At 47.1% G+C, this 20,203-nt stretch overlaps 1 protein-coding gene across 5 annotated transcripts in view; it reads left to right on the top strand.

Moving 5' to 3' along the window:
* Mical (Molecule interacting with CasL) overlaps positions 1-20,203 on the top strand; it is a 123,260-nt gene that overhangs the window by 83,976 nt on the left and 19,081 nt on the right. For 4 of the 5 annotated variants that reach the window (XM_075872282.1, XM_075872286.1, XM_075872284.1 and 1 more), the window contains 4 exons: positions 1,720-1,839; positions 3,605-7,327; positions 10,941-11,026; positions 15,707-15,893. In XM_075872282.1, coding sequence (XP_075728397.1) covers positions 1,720-1,839; positions 3,605-7,327; positions 10,941-11,026; positions 15,707-15,893 — 4,116 coding nt within the window. The remainder of the gene's footprint in view (positions 1-1,719; positions 1,840-3,604; positions 7,328-10,940; positions 11,027-15,706; positions 15,894-20,203) is intronic. The other variant, XM_075872285.1, reaches the window with a different exon arrangement.

Below are 20,203 nucleotides of genomic sequence, written 5' to 3' on the forward strand. Positions count from 1 at the left end.
AAAACTTTTAAATCAAGGTAAAATATTTTACATGCGTTGTCTGGCTTCGGCATATGGAGAGCATTGATAGTGCACACTGTGGAAACGAAAAATGTCCCTTCCGGGGTGCTTTGAAATCGTGTCAGCGCTCCTTTGAGAGTGACCCATGTGACCCACGCAGGCTAGAACGCTGCTAGAGACAAGCAGCGACATGGGGGGGGGGACACAAAAATGGCAGGGTTCCTTTGCTAACACGCATGATGGAGGGACGATGCTAGTGCACATCAACCATCCACTGAAGTGTCGTTTGCTGACGTGGACTGCGATGGCATTCTCTCGAGTAACTGGTGCTTCTTCCGCCTCTTTTTTTTTTCCCTCTGTTTCTTCATCTTCACTATTTCTCTTCAACGCTCCTCTGTACTTAGGAAGATTGTTTAGCATTTAAATTACAGTCCTGTGTTGTTTCCTTTGTTATTTTCCTACATGTAAGATACAGCATGTAACATGCTTACATGCCTACATGTAACATACAGCAATTTAACGTTCATACAGCAATCTATAAATGTTTCACAGCAACTGACTCAGAATTCTAAGCACTCACGTAGCTTTATCTAGGTGCGCGTTCCTTTCGAAACCTCGGTATTCAAAATCAATGTGGATTCCCTGACTATGGTTGCACGCCTTATAAATACGTATAGAATCCCAGAATATTATTGGTTGTTTCTTCTTCATGTTTCCCCTAGTTATTCTACACAACTGTGCATACACAGGCACACTACAGCTATAAAACTACTTTCATATTTTGCAGAGCTGGCTTATAAAACTATTTTTCTTTTCTGTATGGTGCTGCTGTGACTAGTGTAGCCTGATTTTAATGTACTCCCTCTCCCACCCCACAGCTTTTAGTGATGACAGACGTGCAAAGGCATACAATTGGAAGTTGTCACACAGAAGCTATAGCCATTAGTCTATCTTGTGTTGTAATAGTCTCTTCTAGATGGCAGCACTGACATGACCTCATTTTATATGGCAATACCGCATACATAGAAGAACAGCCTGGGCTTGTCAGTGCATAATGCAAAAACAGGGACGGAGCACTCGTGTTGTCTCGCTCGCTCAGTCTCTGTTTTAAATGTGCACTCTTCACTTACACCGCATGTATAAGTAGCGTTCGGCATCAGGGCTTCAACGTTCCAATATAGACGTGTAGTGTCACATTTAGTCTGAGGTGCGGGGAACGAACCGTGGTTGAAACGCATCTCTTGCCGAAATGGTTAATGTGCCATGCACTCGAAAAATGAGCGTATATTCTTTCTACATTACAGTTTCCACTGACAGTTTCCACAATTTCTCTTTGCACGTGGTGCACTCAGAAGCAACAACCTGTTATGACAAGGCAAGCTATGTTAAACGTGAGAATTCACACTTATTAGCCTCTGCGTTACCACATTTAGATATTGGGGACATGCAGCAGGAAAATGAAGCAGACCACTCGAGATTCTGGAGTTTATGTTCATTGCTGCAATGGCGAGACTCTCTCTCTCTGCATTTTTTTTAGAGCACGCCTGTGATAACCACACAATAGTGCTGTCGTAGATGCACAGTGGTTCATGCCTTCGCACTGATCATTTTCGTGGTACATTTGAGTTTCAATTTATACAGCAGTATTGCCTTGTGTTGCAAGTTTGCTCTCTGTATAAGGTCTCACGGAAGCATATTTGCTGCTTTTCTTTTCAACAGATGAACACGGGAGGGCAGCATCAGCCCAAGTGTGTGAGAACGGCAAAGACAATGTGGTCTCAGTACCGGTTCCCATTCTCAACATTGACAAGGGAGCAGGTGAACAAAAGGGCTCTACTGGTGAGTCATTGTTTAATAGGTAGTGCCAACCAAACTTGTGCTCACTTAAAGCCATTCAGTGCTGGTTTCGCGCGCACTTTTCTGGCAAAAATGGCCATGGACAAGCTCAGTTCATCAATTAACAGTGCTTTTATTTTTCTGGAGTTGCTCATAAATGACCTCGTTTGCCTTGGCACTTAGCTGTGCTGATGAAGATGGTAGCACGCTATACGTGAAGCAACATAATTGTCTATGACGCTAGCTACGGGATGGCTACTGTGATGGCTTAATGGTTCGGGTGCTTGGATGCTGACATGAAAAATGCAGGGTTAATTCCGGCCATCGTGGTTTCATTTCGATTGGGGCTGAATTGTAGAGGCCTGCGTACCGTGCGACATCAATGTGCATTAAACAAAAATGGTTGCGGCAAACTTGGCGAGGCTTAGTTATGCAAGCTAACGCTTGTTTGCGTGGTTATGCTTGTTTACCCTTGTAGCCAAAGCAGTTTGCCAACCGAACAATATGGCTAGCCAAACATTTCGTGCCGTGTGCACTCACAATGTTTCACCGACTTCCGAATCTCTTGCCGCAGTTGATGCGAGAAATGCTGGGCCCCTAATCCACCAACGAACGCTGGTGCTTTCATTCTCCCCTGCGAGTAGGTGCGCACGCTCTTTGTGTTTTCACTGCGGACACTGAGGAAGGGCATTCAGAGAGGTAGACAGACAAGCCAACGGAACGTGTTCACCATAGGCCCTGGCACATCTGCAACGCCACAACTAAATTATGCACGGCTTGTCACAGGGCACTCAATCTTTGATTCGAGACCGCACAGAAATGAACAGGGAAACTTGCTCGACAGTGTCAGTAAAGTTTTTGCTTTAAAACCACAGCTCGTCTAACTCGTCCGTGAGCCCTACACTACAGCGTTTCTCATAGCTGAGTCACTTTGGGACATTGAACCCCACAAGACCGAACCACACTAGACGTACTACATGGGTATGATATCTTTCAACAACACCTGCTCAGAGGAAGCTCAGAGGAAGCCTATATTTGAGCATGCATGGCCACTAACAATTCATGCTCAAACACGGACTATCAATAGCTATGCGTTATGTCTGGATGTGAAGGTCCAGGTGTAACTCGTAGTCTAGCAGTCTGGAGCGCAGCGCTCCAACGTTTCGCAGACAAGCATGTTGGTTGAGCTCTGTAGAAGCAAGAGCCTATTTATTCCAGGGGAGTAGGAAGGACAGTTCGTCGAAAATAATAAGGCCGATCTTGCTCAGAATTTCAGAATAACCGAGTTGCTTGAAAGGATTTAATTTCTTCGTGGGTGAGACATCAGGGGCTACTGCAATATTCTCGCAAGAGACTCTCTGCCTTGGTTTCATGTAATGACATTGTTTTTTCATGACAGTGGGCTGAAAAGTAAAAATGATATAACTTAAAGTGATCCTAGCTCTGTTAACTACCTTATATGGCATGGATTGTTTGCCTTCTAGAAACGTAATTGTGTTTCAGCTATCGAAAAAAAAAAATTCTGTAAGTGCATTTAGGTCATGTGTTGTAACTTCCTTTTGCACAACTGCATAATAATACCCTCATGGCTGCAGTGAATATCCAGCATATTGCAGGTTAGGAATTTGCCGTGTCTATTTTATAGTATTCAGGAAATTTAGGAGCACTTTTATAAAGTATTCTCTATGTTTTTAGCAATATCATTGTTTTTACCAATCTTTTGGCTATCTCTTACTATGATTTGTTCTCATTTGTCTCATTTTTCAAGGATCAGATGACGAATACATATCAGATGAAGAAGGCATTACGATGAGTTCTTCCGACGTGTCATCCGAGTCGGAGGAAGAACCCCCGCCTCCAAAACACGAGATTCCCGTGATTGTCATCGACACCACGCCGGGGGATCAGGACACCGAGCTTGACTGGGGTCCCAAAGAGGTGCGGGCTGCTTTGGGTCATGTGGATGATGGTGCATCGGAACCCGAAGCAGGCACAGTTGTTGATGAAGCCTCACGTTTGGGCTCCAGTGCTGTGCCCAAGAGCCGGCTTAGTGATGAGCAGATGACACCCGTCAGTCCACAGTCCAGCGACAACAAGACATCCAATGACAACAAGACGTCCAGTGATCAACTCTCCGTACAAAAGTCTTCAGGGCTGTCAAGGTCAGCCGAAAGCTTGGCAAATGCCAGTGTCTCTTCAGGTTTGTCCTCTTCGTCCAACATGGACAAGTTCTCGGAGCCCGTTCATGCTGCTGGAGAGGTAGTTCCTACCATTGTGGAAAACCTGGAGTCGCCTTCTCTCACAGATGTCTCCGATGTAAGCGCTGCAACGGCTCCGTCGAGCGCCACGACGTCTTCAAAGGCGGACCACTCGCCCGAGGAAGGCAAATTAGGCTACGACCTCCTCGTGGATCGTGGGGGCTCTAGTGGAAGCTCGGCATTGCCAACTCCTGAAAGAGAGTTGGAGCCTACATTCGAATCGGATGGTGATGTCTCTTCCGAGTCGTCTGCAGTCAGATTCGAAAAGCTGTCTGGCCGAGAGAGTGGAGCAAGCTCCTCGGTTGCCTCCTCATCTCATCGCTCAGAGTCAAGCAGGGGGGATGGAAAGTCATCGGGTGCAGACGATTCGAGCTCCGAAGAGCATGGGCCTCTTGTGCTGAGGGAACACTCCCCCGACATCACTAAGACACCCTTCGATGCCAGGGAATGCGCGTCTCTAGGTCACAAGGTTGTTTCTAGGACCGCTTCTGGAGAACCAGAGCTGTCAGAAGGAGCTCTTCTTCAAGTCTCTATGACTGCCCTGTCTGACCGCCCGGACTCGTCAGAAACATCAACAACAGACACCATCGAAGAAGCAACAGTCATTCACCGCAAGGCACTTCATGCAGACGACGGAGACACGTCTCCAACAGGATCTTTACTTGATCAGGTGACTCCTGGGGTTCACGTTGCTCAATTCCTGGAAGGAAAGAGAGGATGTGCCATTGACAATATGGAGTTGGCGCATCCCGTTACCTGCCTCAATGAAGAGAGCTTAGATGTCTTTCACTTACCTACAACAAAACCTCAAAGTCTAACAGAAACAAATGATGTAGGAGCAGATGAACAAGAAGCAAGTGCAAGAAGTAAAGGAGGTAGTGAGAAGGTAGCTGATAGAACAAAACTAGCCCTTGATTTGAACAAAGAAGAACTACCAGATCAAAAGGGTGTGACGCCAGACATTCTGTCGCCACAAAGTGATGTCACCGATGAGGACACGACATGTTCAGCGTCTATCAGCGACCAGGAAGTATTTCCGAGCGACGCCGACAAGCTTGCCACCTTGGAAGACCCTGTAGTGCCGTCTCCCATTCCGCATCCCGTTCCTAGAGAGCTACTGCATGCCCCTATCGCGAGCATGAGTGATGAAGATGATCTCACGGCATCTGATCTCAGCAGGAGAGGACTGCAGCAAAACAAATCGGAGCCTTCAGTGTCAAAGAAGACTCTTTTGGAAACAATGAAAGAGGTCCAGGAGGCGTTGGGTCCCCCAGTCGCTGCTGCAACGCCCGTGGGCCAGCAGAGTGATGGAGACGACTTCACAGTCTCTGAGTGGGCTAGAGAAGGTGGTGACAAAGAGTCTCTGTCCGTCGTTGAAGACCTCAAGGCAGAATTCAGTTTCGACGACAGGAACGTTACTCGCAGGCGCAGGAGAAGAAGAGTTTCATCTGGTAACAGGGAAAATGCCGAAGCTGTAGAGGCTGTGAATGTTGAGCACCTGAAAACAAGCCAGGAAGCGCTGCATGAGCGCCTCACAGAGCCTTCTCAACCCCTCGACACTGCCTTAACCGCAGTCACTGGGAGCCAGGACGTGAAGACTAGTTTACAAGTTGATACAACTGTTGCAGAGGTATCTAGACATAACAAAGGCCACTCGCCCATTCGAGAACCGCCCAGGTATCAAGGTTATGGCGGTTCGTTTGTGGAAAAGGTTCGTAGCCGCTCGAGTGAAGGCACTGGCGCTGGAAGTGGTGAGCTCCAGGTGCCCTCGGGGGATGTCATCTACCTCAGGTCTCTTAACATCAACTTGCAGAGACTCGACTTCCCCTCGATTCGCTCCTCGTCCCCCAGCAGCCGCGGATCCTGTGAAGAGCTGGACTTGGACTGCGGTCTTACCACGGTCGGAGGGACAGGGCAGGCAGCACGGAACGATCAACCTCCCGTGGCACGTTCAGCGCCTGTGAGGATCGAGAGACCTGTAAAAAGTGCGGATCCGCGGATTCGTGTTAGGCCTAATCAATTTCCAGAGAGCTTCCCTGTGTCGACATCAACGCCGCTGCGTCCTTGTGCCGATCCGGTGACGGCCATGCTGATGAGCCGAAGAGAACTTGCTCGCAAAAGCGTGCACGAAGACATACAGAACTTGCCTTACTTTGACAGTCTCAGTCTGGCCGGTGACTTTGATGAGTTCAGGACGCCACCCGAGGCCAATACGCCCACCGAAACTTTCGGAACACCTCCAACCTCGCGTCCCGGTTACCTTTCAGCACTGCACGCTGCCACCGACCCCGAACGGGAACGAGCGAGGCGCGAAGCCCGTGAACGTGCTAGGCTAAAAAGTGATGAGGAGCTAGGTCTGAGCCCATGCAGTTACCGGAAAAAGTACGCACGCACACCGGCTTTTGACGAGATTACGCTTACCGACCTCCTGGACCAAGAAGACGAGACATTCAATGCACTAGATGACAGGTCATCACTGCGTAGTTTCAGCACAGCTCAACACAGACTGGCACAGTTTGAAGATGACGAATTTGGAGGGGGCCTGGACGACAACGGCAACGATTCCACCACACCAGTTGCGTCACCGGCTAGATCTACGGACGATCTCGACGGGATTGATGACGTGGTTGTGGGTGGCATAACGCTCATGGATCCCTACCAAATCCGGGCCGACGTCTGGAAGCCCAAACCACCAAAGCCTAAGCGACGCCTGTTTGCCAGGAACGAGGATGACGACCGAAAGACCGTACCATCTCCAGCCGCATCAACAACTAGGAGAAACCTCTTGTCTTTCCTGGGCTTCAACCGAAGCAACAGTGCAGGCGACAGCTCGGCAGCAACGACAAAAGAAAAAAAGGAGAGCTACAATCGTGAAAAGGCGGCCAAGGATGTCGCCGAGAATGAAAGGACAAAGAGCTTTTCCAGGTTGAGGCTGTCCAAGACGCCACGGCCCGAGAAGTCCTCTTCGCCAAAGAAAACTCCGGCAGCGAAGTTTGACAGTGCGCCTTGCTCAACAGAGAGAGTCAACGCCTCTCCCGAGCCTGCCGTTCCCAGAGCAGCTGGCGCCACCTCGTCGGTGTCCAGGCAGAACTCGCACCAACAAACTCGACCCGTTGTTCGGGAGGAGATGAAGAAGCACATCAGCCTGGACAATCTCAAGTCGCAGCCGATGCAGCTGCCGGCAAAGAGCAGGAGCATCGAGTTTGGCATCATGACAGCACCGAGAGCCACAGGTCAGTTTTTTTTTTTTGCAAACTCTAAGGATTGTATATGCGAGGCATGTATATAAATTTCGCATTCTTGCTGAACCTTTTTCAAGATTAATATTGCAAGACGAGCTAGTTCGTATGAGTGCATCATAACTTATTTTTAGCACACACTGATCCGCAGACACAGAGAGGGAACAAGCCCTCGTGTTGTTCCCTCTCTGTGTCCATGCGTCAGTGTGTGCTAAAAGTAAGTTACGATTATTCAAGATGTTGCCACTGATGTATGGGGAAACAAATTAGAACAGCTGCCCTAGGAAACTTTTCACACTGTCGAAGTTTGTTAATCTTGTAACTTAGTACTGTACTCATGTAATGATATCAAATGGGGAATATAGTTGAACACTTCTTACCTTAATTTACTCAAATGTGCCAGTGAAGTGCATAGTGATCTCTTTGTGGTGAGTAAGAGGTTTACTCAATGGGCCCAGGTCATCGGACGCACCCGAGAGAACCTGATAACACGAAGACATTATTTAAATCAGACAAGGACTAGAACACACACGAAGAAGTCTCACAAAGAACGTCAGTATGATACAAGGTTAAAGAGGGTCTGCTGGGAAGTTCCTGTCCACGCGAGACATAAGTCTACATCTTAACACTCAAAGTACTTCACTCCTGCGCCACCAAGTTTTCAAGACGACACTCACTGGCACCGTCCTTACAGTGATCGTAGCATCGGGCAACGTGGCGTTGAGTCTTTCGCGGTAGCGTCCATGGTGGGAACACGCCCTTTCTTGTACCTTGCTGCCTCCAGCTTGTGTCGATGTCCCGCACCCTGACGTCTTGCTGGCGTCCAGGTCACGCTCGACGGGGGCGAGCGCACAGGACACGGGGTCCAAAGCCACGACAATCATCGAAGCCGCCCGCGTACGCTCCCTGGCACAGTCTTCTTTCTTCTCCCCTTCCAGTGAATTTTCCACTCCGATTTTGCCCCTATGGCGCGCTCGTCATAATCACATTCTTCTCTCCTCTTTAGGACAGTTGCACACTTTTTGACTGGCCCGGTTGAAGTAGTTCATGTAGTGTGCAACTTCACGGTGTCGAGATGTTGAAGAATATAGGAATGCCTTTAGCTTGGTATTGTTGTTGCTGTTATGCATCCAGTTCGATGTCCATCGTCGTGTTGCAGTTTAGTTTGGAATCGGTCAACAAGGTTTGTATTCTTCCTCCTTTTCTTCCATGTACTAGCACAGAACCAGAGTTCTTCTTTCCTATGTGCTTCTGTGTATTGCAGTGACTTCTCGATGTTCATATAGATGGAAGAGTATTCAATCCAAACATCGGGGTCTGAGCGTCAAGCTACGTAGTCCAAACCATGCCACATCCTTCAGTTGTCTCGAAGTTCATTTGCCTCTGCACGGTATGGAGTACCATGTTTTGGGCTCACAGCGATCCTAGCTCCACTACTACTCTGGGGGTTCCGACCCCTCTTGCTCGAATCTTGATCATCTTCTGGCTCTATTTTAGGGTTTGTCATTGCCACTCGCTTTTCGTCGGGCTCCGAAGCAAAAGTCTCAGATACACATGACGTGCTTTTTGTTTGGCCGAGAGGTTTCAGCTGACGACTGCAGAGACCATGCTGTTCTGTACTTCTGTCACCTTCAATGCCATCGCATGTCTGCTTACATTCACTTGCAGACCGTGTACCCAGAGCTACATCGTCACGTTCTTCAACATACACTTTTTGAAGTGTACCTGACAGACTTGTGTCAACATCATGGATAACTATCTCATCCTTGTGAGGATTGATTTGCTACCGAATTTGCAATCTCTCGGATATCCAAGATAGCTGCGCTTATCTCAGAAAACAGCTTCTTTCCTTCCCGTCGCAAATGCACACACTCATTGTCATTTTTTCACATGCACCACAGTTCAAAATCAATTCTCTCATGTTCCTCTTCAAGGTCTTCTTGCAACATTCGCTCTATGTTGGCGCAAGACCACCCGACCTCCTCTCCAATACAAGGCAGTCTTTGCATATTAACAGGCATCCTATGTGTGACAGAATCTCGGCCGAAAGATGGTAAGGGCTGATCCTGGCAAGGCTCGCCAATTGTGGGGAGTAAGAGGGTTTACTCAATGGGCCCAGGTCATCAGATGTGCCCAAGACAACCTGATAACACGAAGACGTTCTTTATATTGGACGGGGATAAGATCACACACGAAGGGATCTCACAATAATACATGGAAAGTCTGCAATATAGTTCCTTCCACGCGAGAGCATCCCGGCTGCGGTGGCTGCATTTCTGATGGAAGCGGAAATGTTGTAGACCCGTGTGCTCAGATTTGGGTGCACGTTAAAGAACCCCAGGTGGTCGAAATTTCCGGAGCCCTCCACTACGACGTCTCTCATAATCATATCGTGGTTTTGGGTCGGTAAACTCCACATACCACCATCCTTCCACGCGAGAAGAAAGTCTATGTCGTTACGGTCAGCGTGCTTCACTCCCTCGACACCAAATGTACATGACCACACTCACGCGCACCGTTGTTGCGGTGACCGGGCAACGTCGCGTCGAGTCTGTCACGGTAGTGTCCATGGTGGGACCACGCCTTCTCGTGTACTTCGCTGGCTTGAGCTTATGTCGATGTCCCACATCCTGACGTCTTGCAGGCATCCAGGTCACGCTTGACGGGGGCGAGCGACCAGGACACGGGGTCAAAAGCCCCGACAATCATCGAAGCCGACTGCGCACGCTTGCCGAACCTTATTCTCCTTTTACAGTACCATGGTTACTGGCTGCGCTTTCCTTCACATTGTTGCTGTCGTCACATAAGCTGGGATATGGTTGAAATGAAAACATGTAACTGAAGCATTCCTTAACTGACAGTCATCATTTCATGAATATGGTGAACTGTTCACGAGCCTGTTATTTACACTGGGGCTGGTGTTTTGTAGCGATGCCTTTTCCAATGATAATTTCTATTTGTGCTTTTCGCAATTGGCAAGTGTTGAGTGTGATGGCTTGCCCATATTATATAAGGCTGGCCTTGAATGGTGGACGACAAAGGTATCCTAGGATTTATCCTAATGCATTGATAGAAAATGCATATACTGTGCTAGGTGCTTCCGCCATGGTTATGGTTCTTCTGCTGACCTAAAGGTCACGAGATTGAATCCTAGTGGAGGCGAAAATGCTGTAGATCGGTGTGCTCAGATTTGGGTGCACATTGAGAACCCCCAGGTGGTTCTCAATGCCATAGCTTCTTTCATAACCATATGGTGGTTTCGGGACATTAAACCTCAGATATTATTATGTGCAAGGTGCTTGCATAGGGATGATTACAATGATTATAATAGGGATGATGGCCTCCTGCATGCTGCACAGGTTGTAGTGAAAGTGAAACACAGCGAGAAAGAATACTCTGTAGGTGTTCTTTTTACGGTGAACTGCTGGAGCTTTTCAAATCCTATTGCTTTCAACAAGCTACTCCTTAGTTTGTAGAACAAGCCGACATCCCATTATTAGTAGAATTGCTTTTATGTTGGACACTTTTTTTGTTTTTAGGTACATAAGCAAAAGGCAAGGCAGCATTATGTCTGCTTTTGCTCATTTGTTTGTTTCTTTACTTGAAGGCGAAGAAGACGGTTTTGCGGACTCCGACGACCGGGACCTCGATGGAGGTGCTGAAGCTGGTGGGACCAGTGACAAAAGGGCCAAGGTAGGACCAAATGATGTACCATATTACGCTAAGTGGTGCTGTAGCAGTGAGGCATACATGGCAGTGCTAACTGATTATTATTAGCATGTGTGAAGCAGGCGTGCTCGGGAAACCTTACATCATTGTGTGCTACATGGAAAGTAGGGCAGGAGGTCGAGGCCATAGAGTTTCCTCTAAATAGGCTTGAGGTAACTCTGGTGCTGGTGTCTATGGCAGCTGCAACGCATTGTGCTCTGGCCAGCATGGAAATGGTGGCTAGTGCAGAAAGTTGTCTAATCTTCGTACTGTCGGTCCCGTATGGCTCCGCATGTCTTGGAGCTGCTTGCTGCTTTGTCACGAAACGACAGTCGGCAAATGTTCAACAGTCGCACTTCTCCGCCTTTTAGGCCCACCAATTCGAATTGCGTCATGAAGTTGACAATGGTCTGTTCTTTTATTCGAAACAAAACAAAAAAACTCGGCAATAAACAAAGCCACAAGTGCGTTTGAAGCCCGCAAGCACGAAGACCGGGCAAATTATGCGCTACCCATCATTCCCATGTTTGCTGAATGATCACGGTGCCAGAGTCTTCTTTAGTTAATTTTAGCAAACTATATGGTTGAGGAACGCAGCCTCAATTAACAAGCAGTGACCCTCAGCTAACACTGCCAAAATAAAAGTTACATTTATATGCATCTGCAGAGAACTTAGTAAAGAAAAAAAATGCCCCACCTTCTCGGCATCGTAAAGAAATGCGAGTGCATATCTTGCGCAGAGAGTGCATAGCAAAGTAATTTCAATGATGTAAATTATTGACGAGAAGAAGATCTGTACCGTAATCATTTATTTACATATTCATCAGCACCTGTTAGTGTTGTCATTGTATCTGACGGTCATAATGTCAGCATCTTATCAACACAAATGCTACACAAACGCTGTGAACGCGTTTCAAACGCGCTGCTTAGAGGCTGTGAAGAGTCAAGAAAGTGGGGGTTCCAGCTGCTAGGGGCGAGGATAAGCTCTCGCCCGCAGCTGTTGCTATGGGAGAGGGCGGTGAACGGATCCCAAAGGCCACCTTACATAGGCCGACTAAGAAATGCATTTGTATTTAAGGAATTAACATAAAGTGACCTTGTGCAAGCGTTATGAGTTTTGAAGTAGCCCTCACACTGATTCCACTGCTCTTACATATCTATTTGACATTCGTGTTGATTCATTTATATGTGGGGTTTAATGTTCTAAAACCACCATATGATTATGAGAGATGCCGTAGTGGAGGGCTCTGGAAATTTCGGCCATCTTACTGTGCACCCAAATCACACGGGCCTACGACACACGGGCCTACAGCACACGGAGCCTACAACATTTCCCACACGGGCCTACAAGCACACGGGCCTACAACATTTCCGCTTCCATCGGAAATCCAGCCGCCGCAGCCGGGATTCGATCCCGCGACCTGTGGGTCAGCAGCCGAGTACCTTAGCCACTAGACCACTGCAGTGTGGCGTCTCACAAGAATGAATGAGATTTATCGTGTTACAGACGGTGCAGTACCTTAGCCGCTAGACCACCGCGGCGTGGCCTCTCGCAAGAATCAATGAGATTTATTGTGTTACAGACGGTGCGGTTTATTCACTGATGCATGCAACATGCAAAGTGGTTTGTGCTCGTTTCTTGCAAACGCGTTGACACTCAGACTAGCACAGTCAACGAAGGGTGGGTCTGCCCGCTGGCCATCCTCGAGAGGACGCTCCTGCATTCCGCTTAGCGGTGCGGCAGTCTATGGCCATTGCAATGCCTATAGGGCTCTCTCGAACTCGCATTCATCAATGTTTTTCTTAACCTGACTCGCTCGTGCTCAAAATCACCAAAATATTCCTCTGTCATCGCGACTGAGGAACGTGTCGTGTTTCACGCACTGCTAAATTTATGTAATGCACCTAATCAAAGTACGAAGAAGTGCTTGATTGAAGTCTGACTCATATTGTGGTACAATAATCTTATCTGCAGAAGGGTTTCTTGAAGTGCCATTTGGTACATGAGACTGAGGGAAACAGCACAAAAAACGGGACGAAGAAAGATCTTATCTGGTGTGTTTTTGATATGTAATTTGTGTTTACAATATTTTCTACTAACTACATGTCTCTTTGTTAGAGGGTTCAACTTACAGAGAGGGTTCAACTGAAATTGAGAACAACGCAGTGTGCGACGTAAAGGAAAATGATAGGTGTAACCTTAAGAGACAGGAAAAGAGCAGAATGCGGGTGTTAAGGATGTTAGAGTTGAAATCGAGAACAAGAAATTGACATGGGCCTGGGCACGTAGTCTGTGGGCAGGATAACCCGTGTTCATTAAGGGTAACTGACTCGATTCCTGGAGAAGGCAAACACTTGAGGGGGAGACAGAAAGTTGGGTGGGCAGATGAAATTGAGTCGTTTTCAAGTATCGCCAGACCAGGTCAACTGGCAGAACCCGGGAGAGGCCTTTGCCCTGCAGTGGGCGTAGTCAGACTGATGATGATGATATGTCTCCTGTTTTATCTTACAACATACCTTATTGTCCACTCTTCTATCTACAACCCTTTGCCTAACCGATTCCATCCCTTTTATGCATGTTTTTGTTTTTATAAGGGTTTTTATAAGAGTTTATAAGCACTTGCACTTGTGCTAGACAGGGTGGTCTGGAGGACAGCAAAGACTGTGACTTGGTGCTCATGCCAATAAAAAGAAACTCCACGCAAAATCTTTTTTAGGAGTTGTCTTAGTGATGTGTAGGAGTTGATACACTCAAACCTCGATAAAACGAATTCAAATGTAACGAACTATTGGTTATAAGGAAGTAAGCGACCACTAGCTTTGCCATAAATACAGTGTCGCAAATAATCGCTTATAACGAATGTCCGGATATAGCGAAGTATTTTTGTGGCAGATGCGACTTTGTTATAATAAGTTATGAGTGTACGTCATTGTAGGAAACTTGGTTGGTGAAGCCTTGCCGGAAGGTTGTTTTCTGGCAGCATTGGCGCAGCGGCTTTGGCCTGATTTTTAGTGTTCATGTGCGTCTGGAGTTACTCCATGGAGCATACCTACATCCCATGACCATGAAAACAATTATTTTGGTCTGGATTTCTCCAATATCTATTGCTTATGTTGGCTTTACGCTTTGTCTTACAGTGACTTTTATTTCGCCACCGTGAGATATTTCAGCAAGGTCTTCATAGAAAGTGTTATCTTACATTTGTTTTGTACAGCTGGCATGCTACATTTACAGTCAACTCCCATTAATATGAAGCTCACGGGAGCTGCAAAAAACTTCGAATTAAACGAAATTCTAATTAAGCTAAATGCACAAAAAGCTGCACATTTATTGCCTCAAGCCAGACAGTTCTTTAAGAAAACAGTCTGTCATCTTCTCTTGCCGAAATAGCTATGGCTAGCAAGTTCTCCAAGCACTACACATGCCGAAGCATTGCCTCCAACAAAACATAAAAACTGCAGTGCAAGAGCAAGACCCGCACCAACATCGGTTGTCCTCGGTGGCGGTTTGTTTCTATGTCGCCGTTCACTAGCTGAACCATCTGCACGTTTTTTCTGTTCTTTAGTAGACTGCATGTATCAAAGTCCACGGCAACTAGTTTCGTAAAACGGACCTCACTTAGAACCGCCCCAGAACTATGATTGTCGTCGAATTCAGCTCTTTGAACTCGATGAAACTCGAGAGCGAGTTGGGCTTAATGCCGTACTTTCATGTGATATCTTGCTTAGCTGTGTCTCCCTGGTCAACTTCTTTCAAGACGTTCTACTTTCGTCACCAGGTAAAGCGCTCGGTCGGGGCCGGGAGTTGCCATTGTCAAACGTCGCCACCACAATACTCAAAATCAGCTGTGCAAACACGTTCGGAATCGCACCAGAGTGCATTGGCGGGCTGGTTGGTTTATCATGCCATGTTTGAACAGCGCACCTGGACGCGGATGGAGCGGAACATACAAACACACAGTGCTGTGTGTATGTTTGAGCATTCTTTTCTTCCAGCGTCCAGTCCCACTGTTCTAACTTCAACCAGACTTCAATAGAGCACGCCGCTGAAGCACTTGAGAAATGACAATAAAAGACCTAGTAAGCCAATGTGATCAATGCAATGCCCCGATGCTGACTAAACAAGATGGTCGTTTCATGAACCGTGGCGCTGCAGGCAGTGGCGATGCTCACAACAGCGCGGTCCGGCAGCTGTCTCAGTGGCCTTGGCACATGGAAAATTCCCAATTTTATCGAAATTTACGGTCGCCTCGAGGCTCTCGACTGAGAAATTTCTAATTAACCAACATTACGGGCTTTGAACTTCGAGTTACCGAACCTTTTCTTCTGTAGGCATGCATGCAATATTGATGGGACCACTTGATGACTTGTAATAAACTGAAAATTCCAATTAACCGACTTCAAATCATCGGCAGTTGCCTGTATATAGCCCAGCTGTAGTCGTGTTCTGCAAGTGAAGACATTTACCCAGTACGTGTCTTGCCCAGTAGGTAAGGATACTCAAGCTCCGAGCTTAAAACCCTCGATTCGAAGCCCAGTGCTACCGAGGAAATCAATATCATTTGTACATTTGTTTCGTTACAATGATTCGTCTTATGGGACAGACCGGCACTCTTGTTGAGCTGGTGTGCAAGTGCTTATGCATGTGCACCTTGTCAAATTCAGGCCATCGATCCACGGAAGCTTGAGCGGCTGACGCTGCGGGTTCAGCGTCAGCAAGAGCGGAAGCGACAGCGGACGGCCCAGGAGCTCCAGCGGCGACTCGAGGAGATCGAAGTGAGCCTGCGCTCCCTGGAGCATCGGGGTGTCCTCGTGGAGCGAGCGCTCCGTGGCGAAGAGGACGACGACGAAGGTGAGCGCTTCGGTGTTTAGGACTTTGTTAACAGTTGCTAAGTTACCATATTCACAGGATTGTAGGTCGACCCATTTTGTCTTAATTTGAAATCCGAAGTTGCGGGTTGACTTAAAATTGGAAAGTGTTTTGGTTGTAGTTTTTCTGAAAATGGTGCCCGCGTATTCATACAAAGCTGGCCTGCTTGAGACTGCCCTGCTTTTGTAACTGGCAAAAACAGGGCAGTCTCGTTGCCATCGCCATCGAGCAATGGCGACACCCATGCTTGCTGAACAGCGGTGGTTTTTTGTGGTGCCAACGCGTGTTTCAGACGTATTTTCAGGTTCTGAAAATGCATCCAAATGTTAAAGATTGGGTTTACTGTATAGCCGCGGATGATCCGAAGCTCAAGCTCTGTTGCTTAGTTCATGGTTTTCTTCGTGCAGCTCCTGGGTGCATCCGCAGAGCGATGTCTTTTCTGATTCCAATGCTTATTATTTTGTTCGTGCTTGGCCAGTGTGGTAACTAATCAGAGCGGCTGTTCGTCTGCATTATCAACAAAATCAGCTAGCCGCGAGTGATGGATGATAAGAATGGCATAAAATAAGGCTCCACAGCAGGGTATCGTGGAGCAGCAGGTCACTGCTCCACGATACCCTGCTGCCATCTAGGCATTTTGACGGCGGACAGCTGCTGGTGTTAACGTGTTAATGCAACTGTTTGGTTCGTTCATGAAAGCGGTTGTAGTCATTGTTTCAGTGTGCTTTTCAGCGTGGCCTCGCTATGCATGGGTGAGAATTGGGCCGTGACGCTGCTGACACAGAATGAAAAGCAGTGGATGCTTTTTAAATTCTGAGAATAAACGTTCCTTTGTTTTGCTAGTTCAGATCGCCTATATTTTTTGGATTTCACTACAATGAAATTTTCTCTTCAACGAAATTTTTTCCGCGCCCCTTCAGTGTTGTAGCGGGGTTCGACTGTACTAGTATCTGCGCCCGCGCAGTAAAACCGGGCAACATTGTGGATGACAACAGTGACGTCAGAGTTTCCGCTTCTTGAAGGGGTTAACTCGAAGTGCACTAACCCGATGCGGACCACTAAAACGTGATTTCATTTCAAAATAAGTCCTTCCTTGTCACAAAAACAATGCTACGTAGTTTCTGGACCGCTATTTCAACAATCAACATTGACTTAATATTTGCCTTTAGTGCCCCTTTAAGCTGAGTAAATAACTCCAGCACAGCTTTTTGAATCTGAAAAGGAGGACTCTTGGAAAGAAGTGAATTGGATGAAATGTCCATGCTCGGTATAGTGGAAGTCAGTAAAATCCACAATTTTCTTTACTATATCGAATATTTATTAAATTGAAATTTGACCTTCTAAACGAAAGCTGAACTCACCACAAACTTCATTTCTTTCTTTTGTTTTTCATGGGAGCACTTGAAGAATGCTTCGTGATACATCAGCTCAAAAATTAAATTCACTTGGGCAAAAAAAAAAAAAAATCAGTCTTCCTGAAGCTATATGCTGTGGGGTAGAATACTTGTAGCCTGTGTAAGTTTATGTATGTGTTCAGAGGCTTATGTTCGTGGTGTGGGGCCACACCAACTTTGTTTCGCTTCACGCGGGAGTGTACATATCACAATGAAGAACACCACAACATGAACAACACAGAGGAACAATGGGAGGCACTGATGTCCAGCTCGGCCATTGCTGATCAGCGCTGGCTGGTCCAACGGGTGGAGAAGATGGCTAGGGCCAGCGGAGCCCTGGAATAGGGGCCCGACCATTTGGAATGCTCCGCGTTATGCGCAAATAAAGTTTTCTCTCTCTCTCTCTCTCTTGAAGCTAGAATATGGTAACCGTGGTTTGTTGCTGCACCGGCCAAGAAGTCCTCTTCACAGCGGCCAAATGCACGCATGAAACTCAAAGAAATGAGAGCCAAAACACGTTGGGGGTGTGCGAACTTAATGGCTACAAAAACTGCATCCTACTCTTATCACATGACCACAAGTTGCAGCAGATGTTTTAAAAAAATACTTTGTGATGTATCTGTTCATTTTATTTCGGTATGATAGCCAGTGCCATTGGCAATCGAAACAATGTTAAATCAAAGCATTATATCACAAAATAACAATGCAATTAAAGTGAAAACGTAGTTTTCCAACCATGCTAAACAGTTGGAAGCAGGGCGAGCGCGGACAACGTCAATCAAAATTTGAAAGTTACGGTGTAGCGCATTCTTTCAAATGCAGGAGAAAACTCTTTTTTGATAGCGCCATGCAAGTACAGCAGCACAAAAACAAAGCATGTGGCCTTCAAACTGGCCCGCCCACTGCGTAGAAAAGTGCCGCGCGCTCGCCATCTTGAAGGCCCTGCAAAGCGCAACTGCATTCAGGGGATTTACACACACCACACCGACGGTGCGTTGTGCACCCACAACGTTTGCGCGCTGCCATCCAACACTGCGGTTTATTGCAATAGCAGTTACATGAACACTTTCGGCTGGGTATTGCCGCCGTCATCGGTGTCTTATATAAAAAGTAGAAAGAAAAAAGGGGCCCGTCGTGCTCAACGTTCAGCTCATTTGGATGCTGCGACGTGTGCTCATCTCTTATATCTCCCACGCATACTTTGCCCAGCGAGGGGGGGGGGTCAGAAGCTTGTGCACGCGCGCTTATCCTTTGGTGGGAAGAATCGCGCACTTTCGCCTTTGACCGGAGCGAGGGCGCAAATATCACTTTGCTCATTGGAGAGGCCGCGTTGGGAAAAGAGCGTGTTTTTCAAGTTCAGCAAAGTAATTACTGGGACACTTGTTCGCACTCATCTGTACGTCTGATTATGTTTTGTGCGTCTTTTTTGTTTAAACAGCGCATTAATGTCAAGTGGTAAACGTTGTTAGTTTGCTCTCGTCCTGTGTGTGTTGTTTTTGTGCATCATGTGTGCGTGAACAGCGCTGCACGCTTCAATTTGCTAGCCGTTCTCAGTGTTACATTCCAAGTTGTTGCAATCACATTCATTGCTTCGCCCTTGCGACGAAACTGTGACTTTTTTGTTGTCGGGGTTGTCGTTGTAAACTTAGTTGGGACATCTGCTCCGCAGGACGCATTTGGCCGGTACGCTAGCTACTCCGCTGGTTAAAAACAGCATGCGCTAAAGCATTAAAACCGAGTGGCCGGAGGACGCTTCGGCATTGATCCGTGCGCTTTCGTTACGGGAGGAAACAGAAAGAGCTTCGGGCTACAAAAAAGATTTGTCACGCATTTCACGGGCCCAAACAAGCAAAGCCGTCACGCGAAATTTTCGCTGTTGTAACTCCCACGACTTTTTTCTCTTGCGTAATGAATCCTCCCCCAAATTGGCTTGAACTTTTTTGAAGAAAGGGTGGATTCATTACGTGTGTAAATACGGTAGGTAAATAAATCAGAACAATTCAAAAAATAGTTGTCGAAGACACCAGTCTGGCAACAAGAAGAAACCCTCCATGCCTGGTTCATCGCACGCTGTTTCTTAGCAGCCAGGCCCATCGACTGAGACAGTCCACGAAGCTGCCGCACTGAATCGACCTGCCGCACGAGCCGAGCACAAAACTATGGAGGATCGGGGAGCATGTAGGGAAAGACATTTCGGCTCCATTAACGTGAAACCTGCGGAAGGGCGAAGGAGGAAGCATTTCACGTTTAGTTAACGTGCATGCTCTAAATATTTGTTGATCAACTACGCACATAGAAATCTGCCACGGGCGCTACATTGAACGTCAAGATCCACTGTTTACGTATATGAATGCGGGTGAACGGTCGTGCAGCGCAGGTGAAAAAGATTATAGTCAGCACGCCCCGTCCCCTCCCTTTTGCTACCTGGCAAGCTCCGAGGCAGTGTCAAGACAGAGAGAGAGAAAAAGAGCAGACCCTCTCCTGGCGAGAGAAGGTGGTCTCTCTTGCGCGCAAGCAAATTGACCGTCACGACAGCAGCAGCAGACGACGGACGGTGCATGCCAATACGCTGAGACCCTAAGGTGCTTTAGACCTGAAAAGATGAAACTGTAAGGAAGATGGAGGCAGAGCAATGAAGGAAAGAAAAACAAGGCCCGTCCACTTCTCTTCCATTGGTTACAAAAAGAAAAGAAGGGAATCGGGGAGGATAAAAACAACGAATAAAAAAGAAAGATAACTCAACAGAGAAAGGCCTGAAATGTATCTGGTCGTAGCTGTGCCCCACAATGGCAAGTAGATCCGGGAGCTACCTTTTGAACATTTCTACCTGTTTTTGTTAGTGTGCTGAACTTGTGAATGTCTGCCAGTATGTAATGTGTGTTTACGTGCATTTTTTGA

The sequence above is a fragment of the Rhipicephalus microplus genome, chromosome 8 (assembly GCF_043290135.1).
Source record: "Rhipicephalus microplus isolate Deutch F79 chromosome 8, USDA_Rmic, whole genome shotgun sequence".
Taxonomy (NCBI): Eukaryota; Metazoa; Arthropoda; class Arachnida; order Ixodida; family Ixodidae; genus Rhipicephalus; species Rhipicephalus microplus.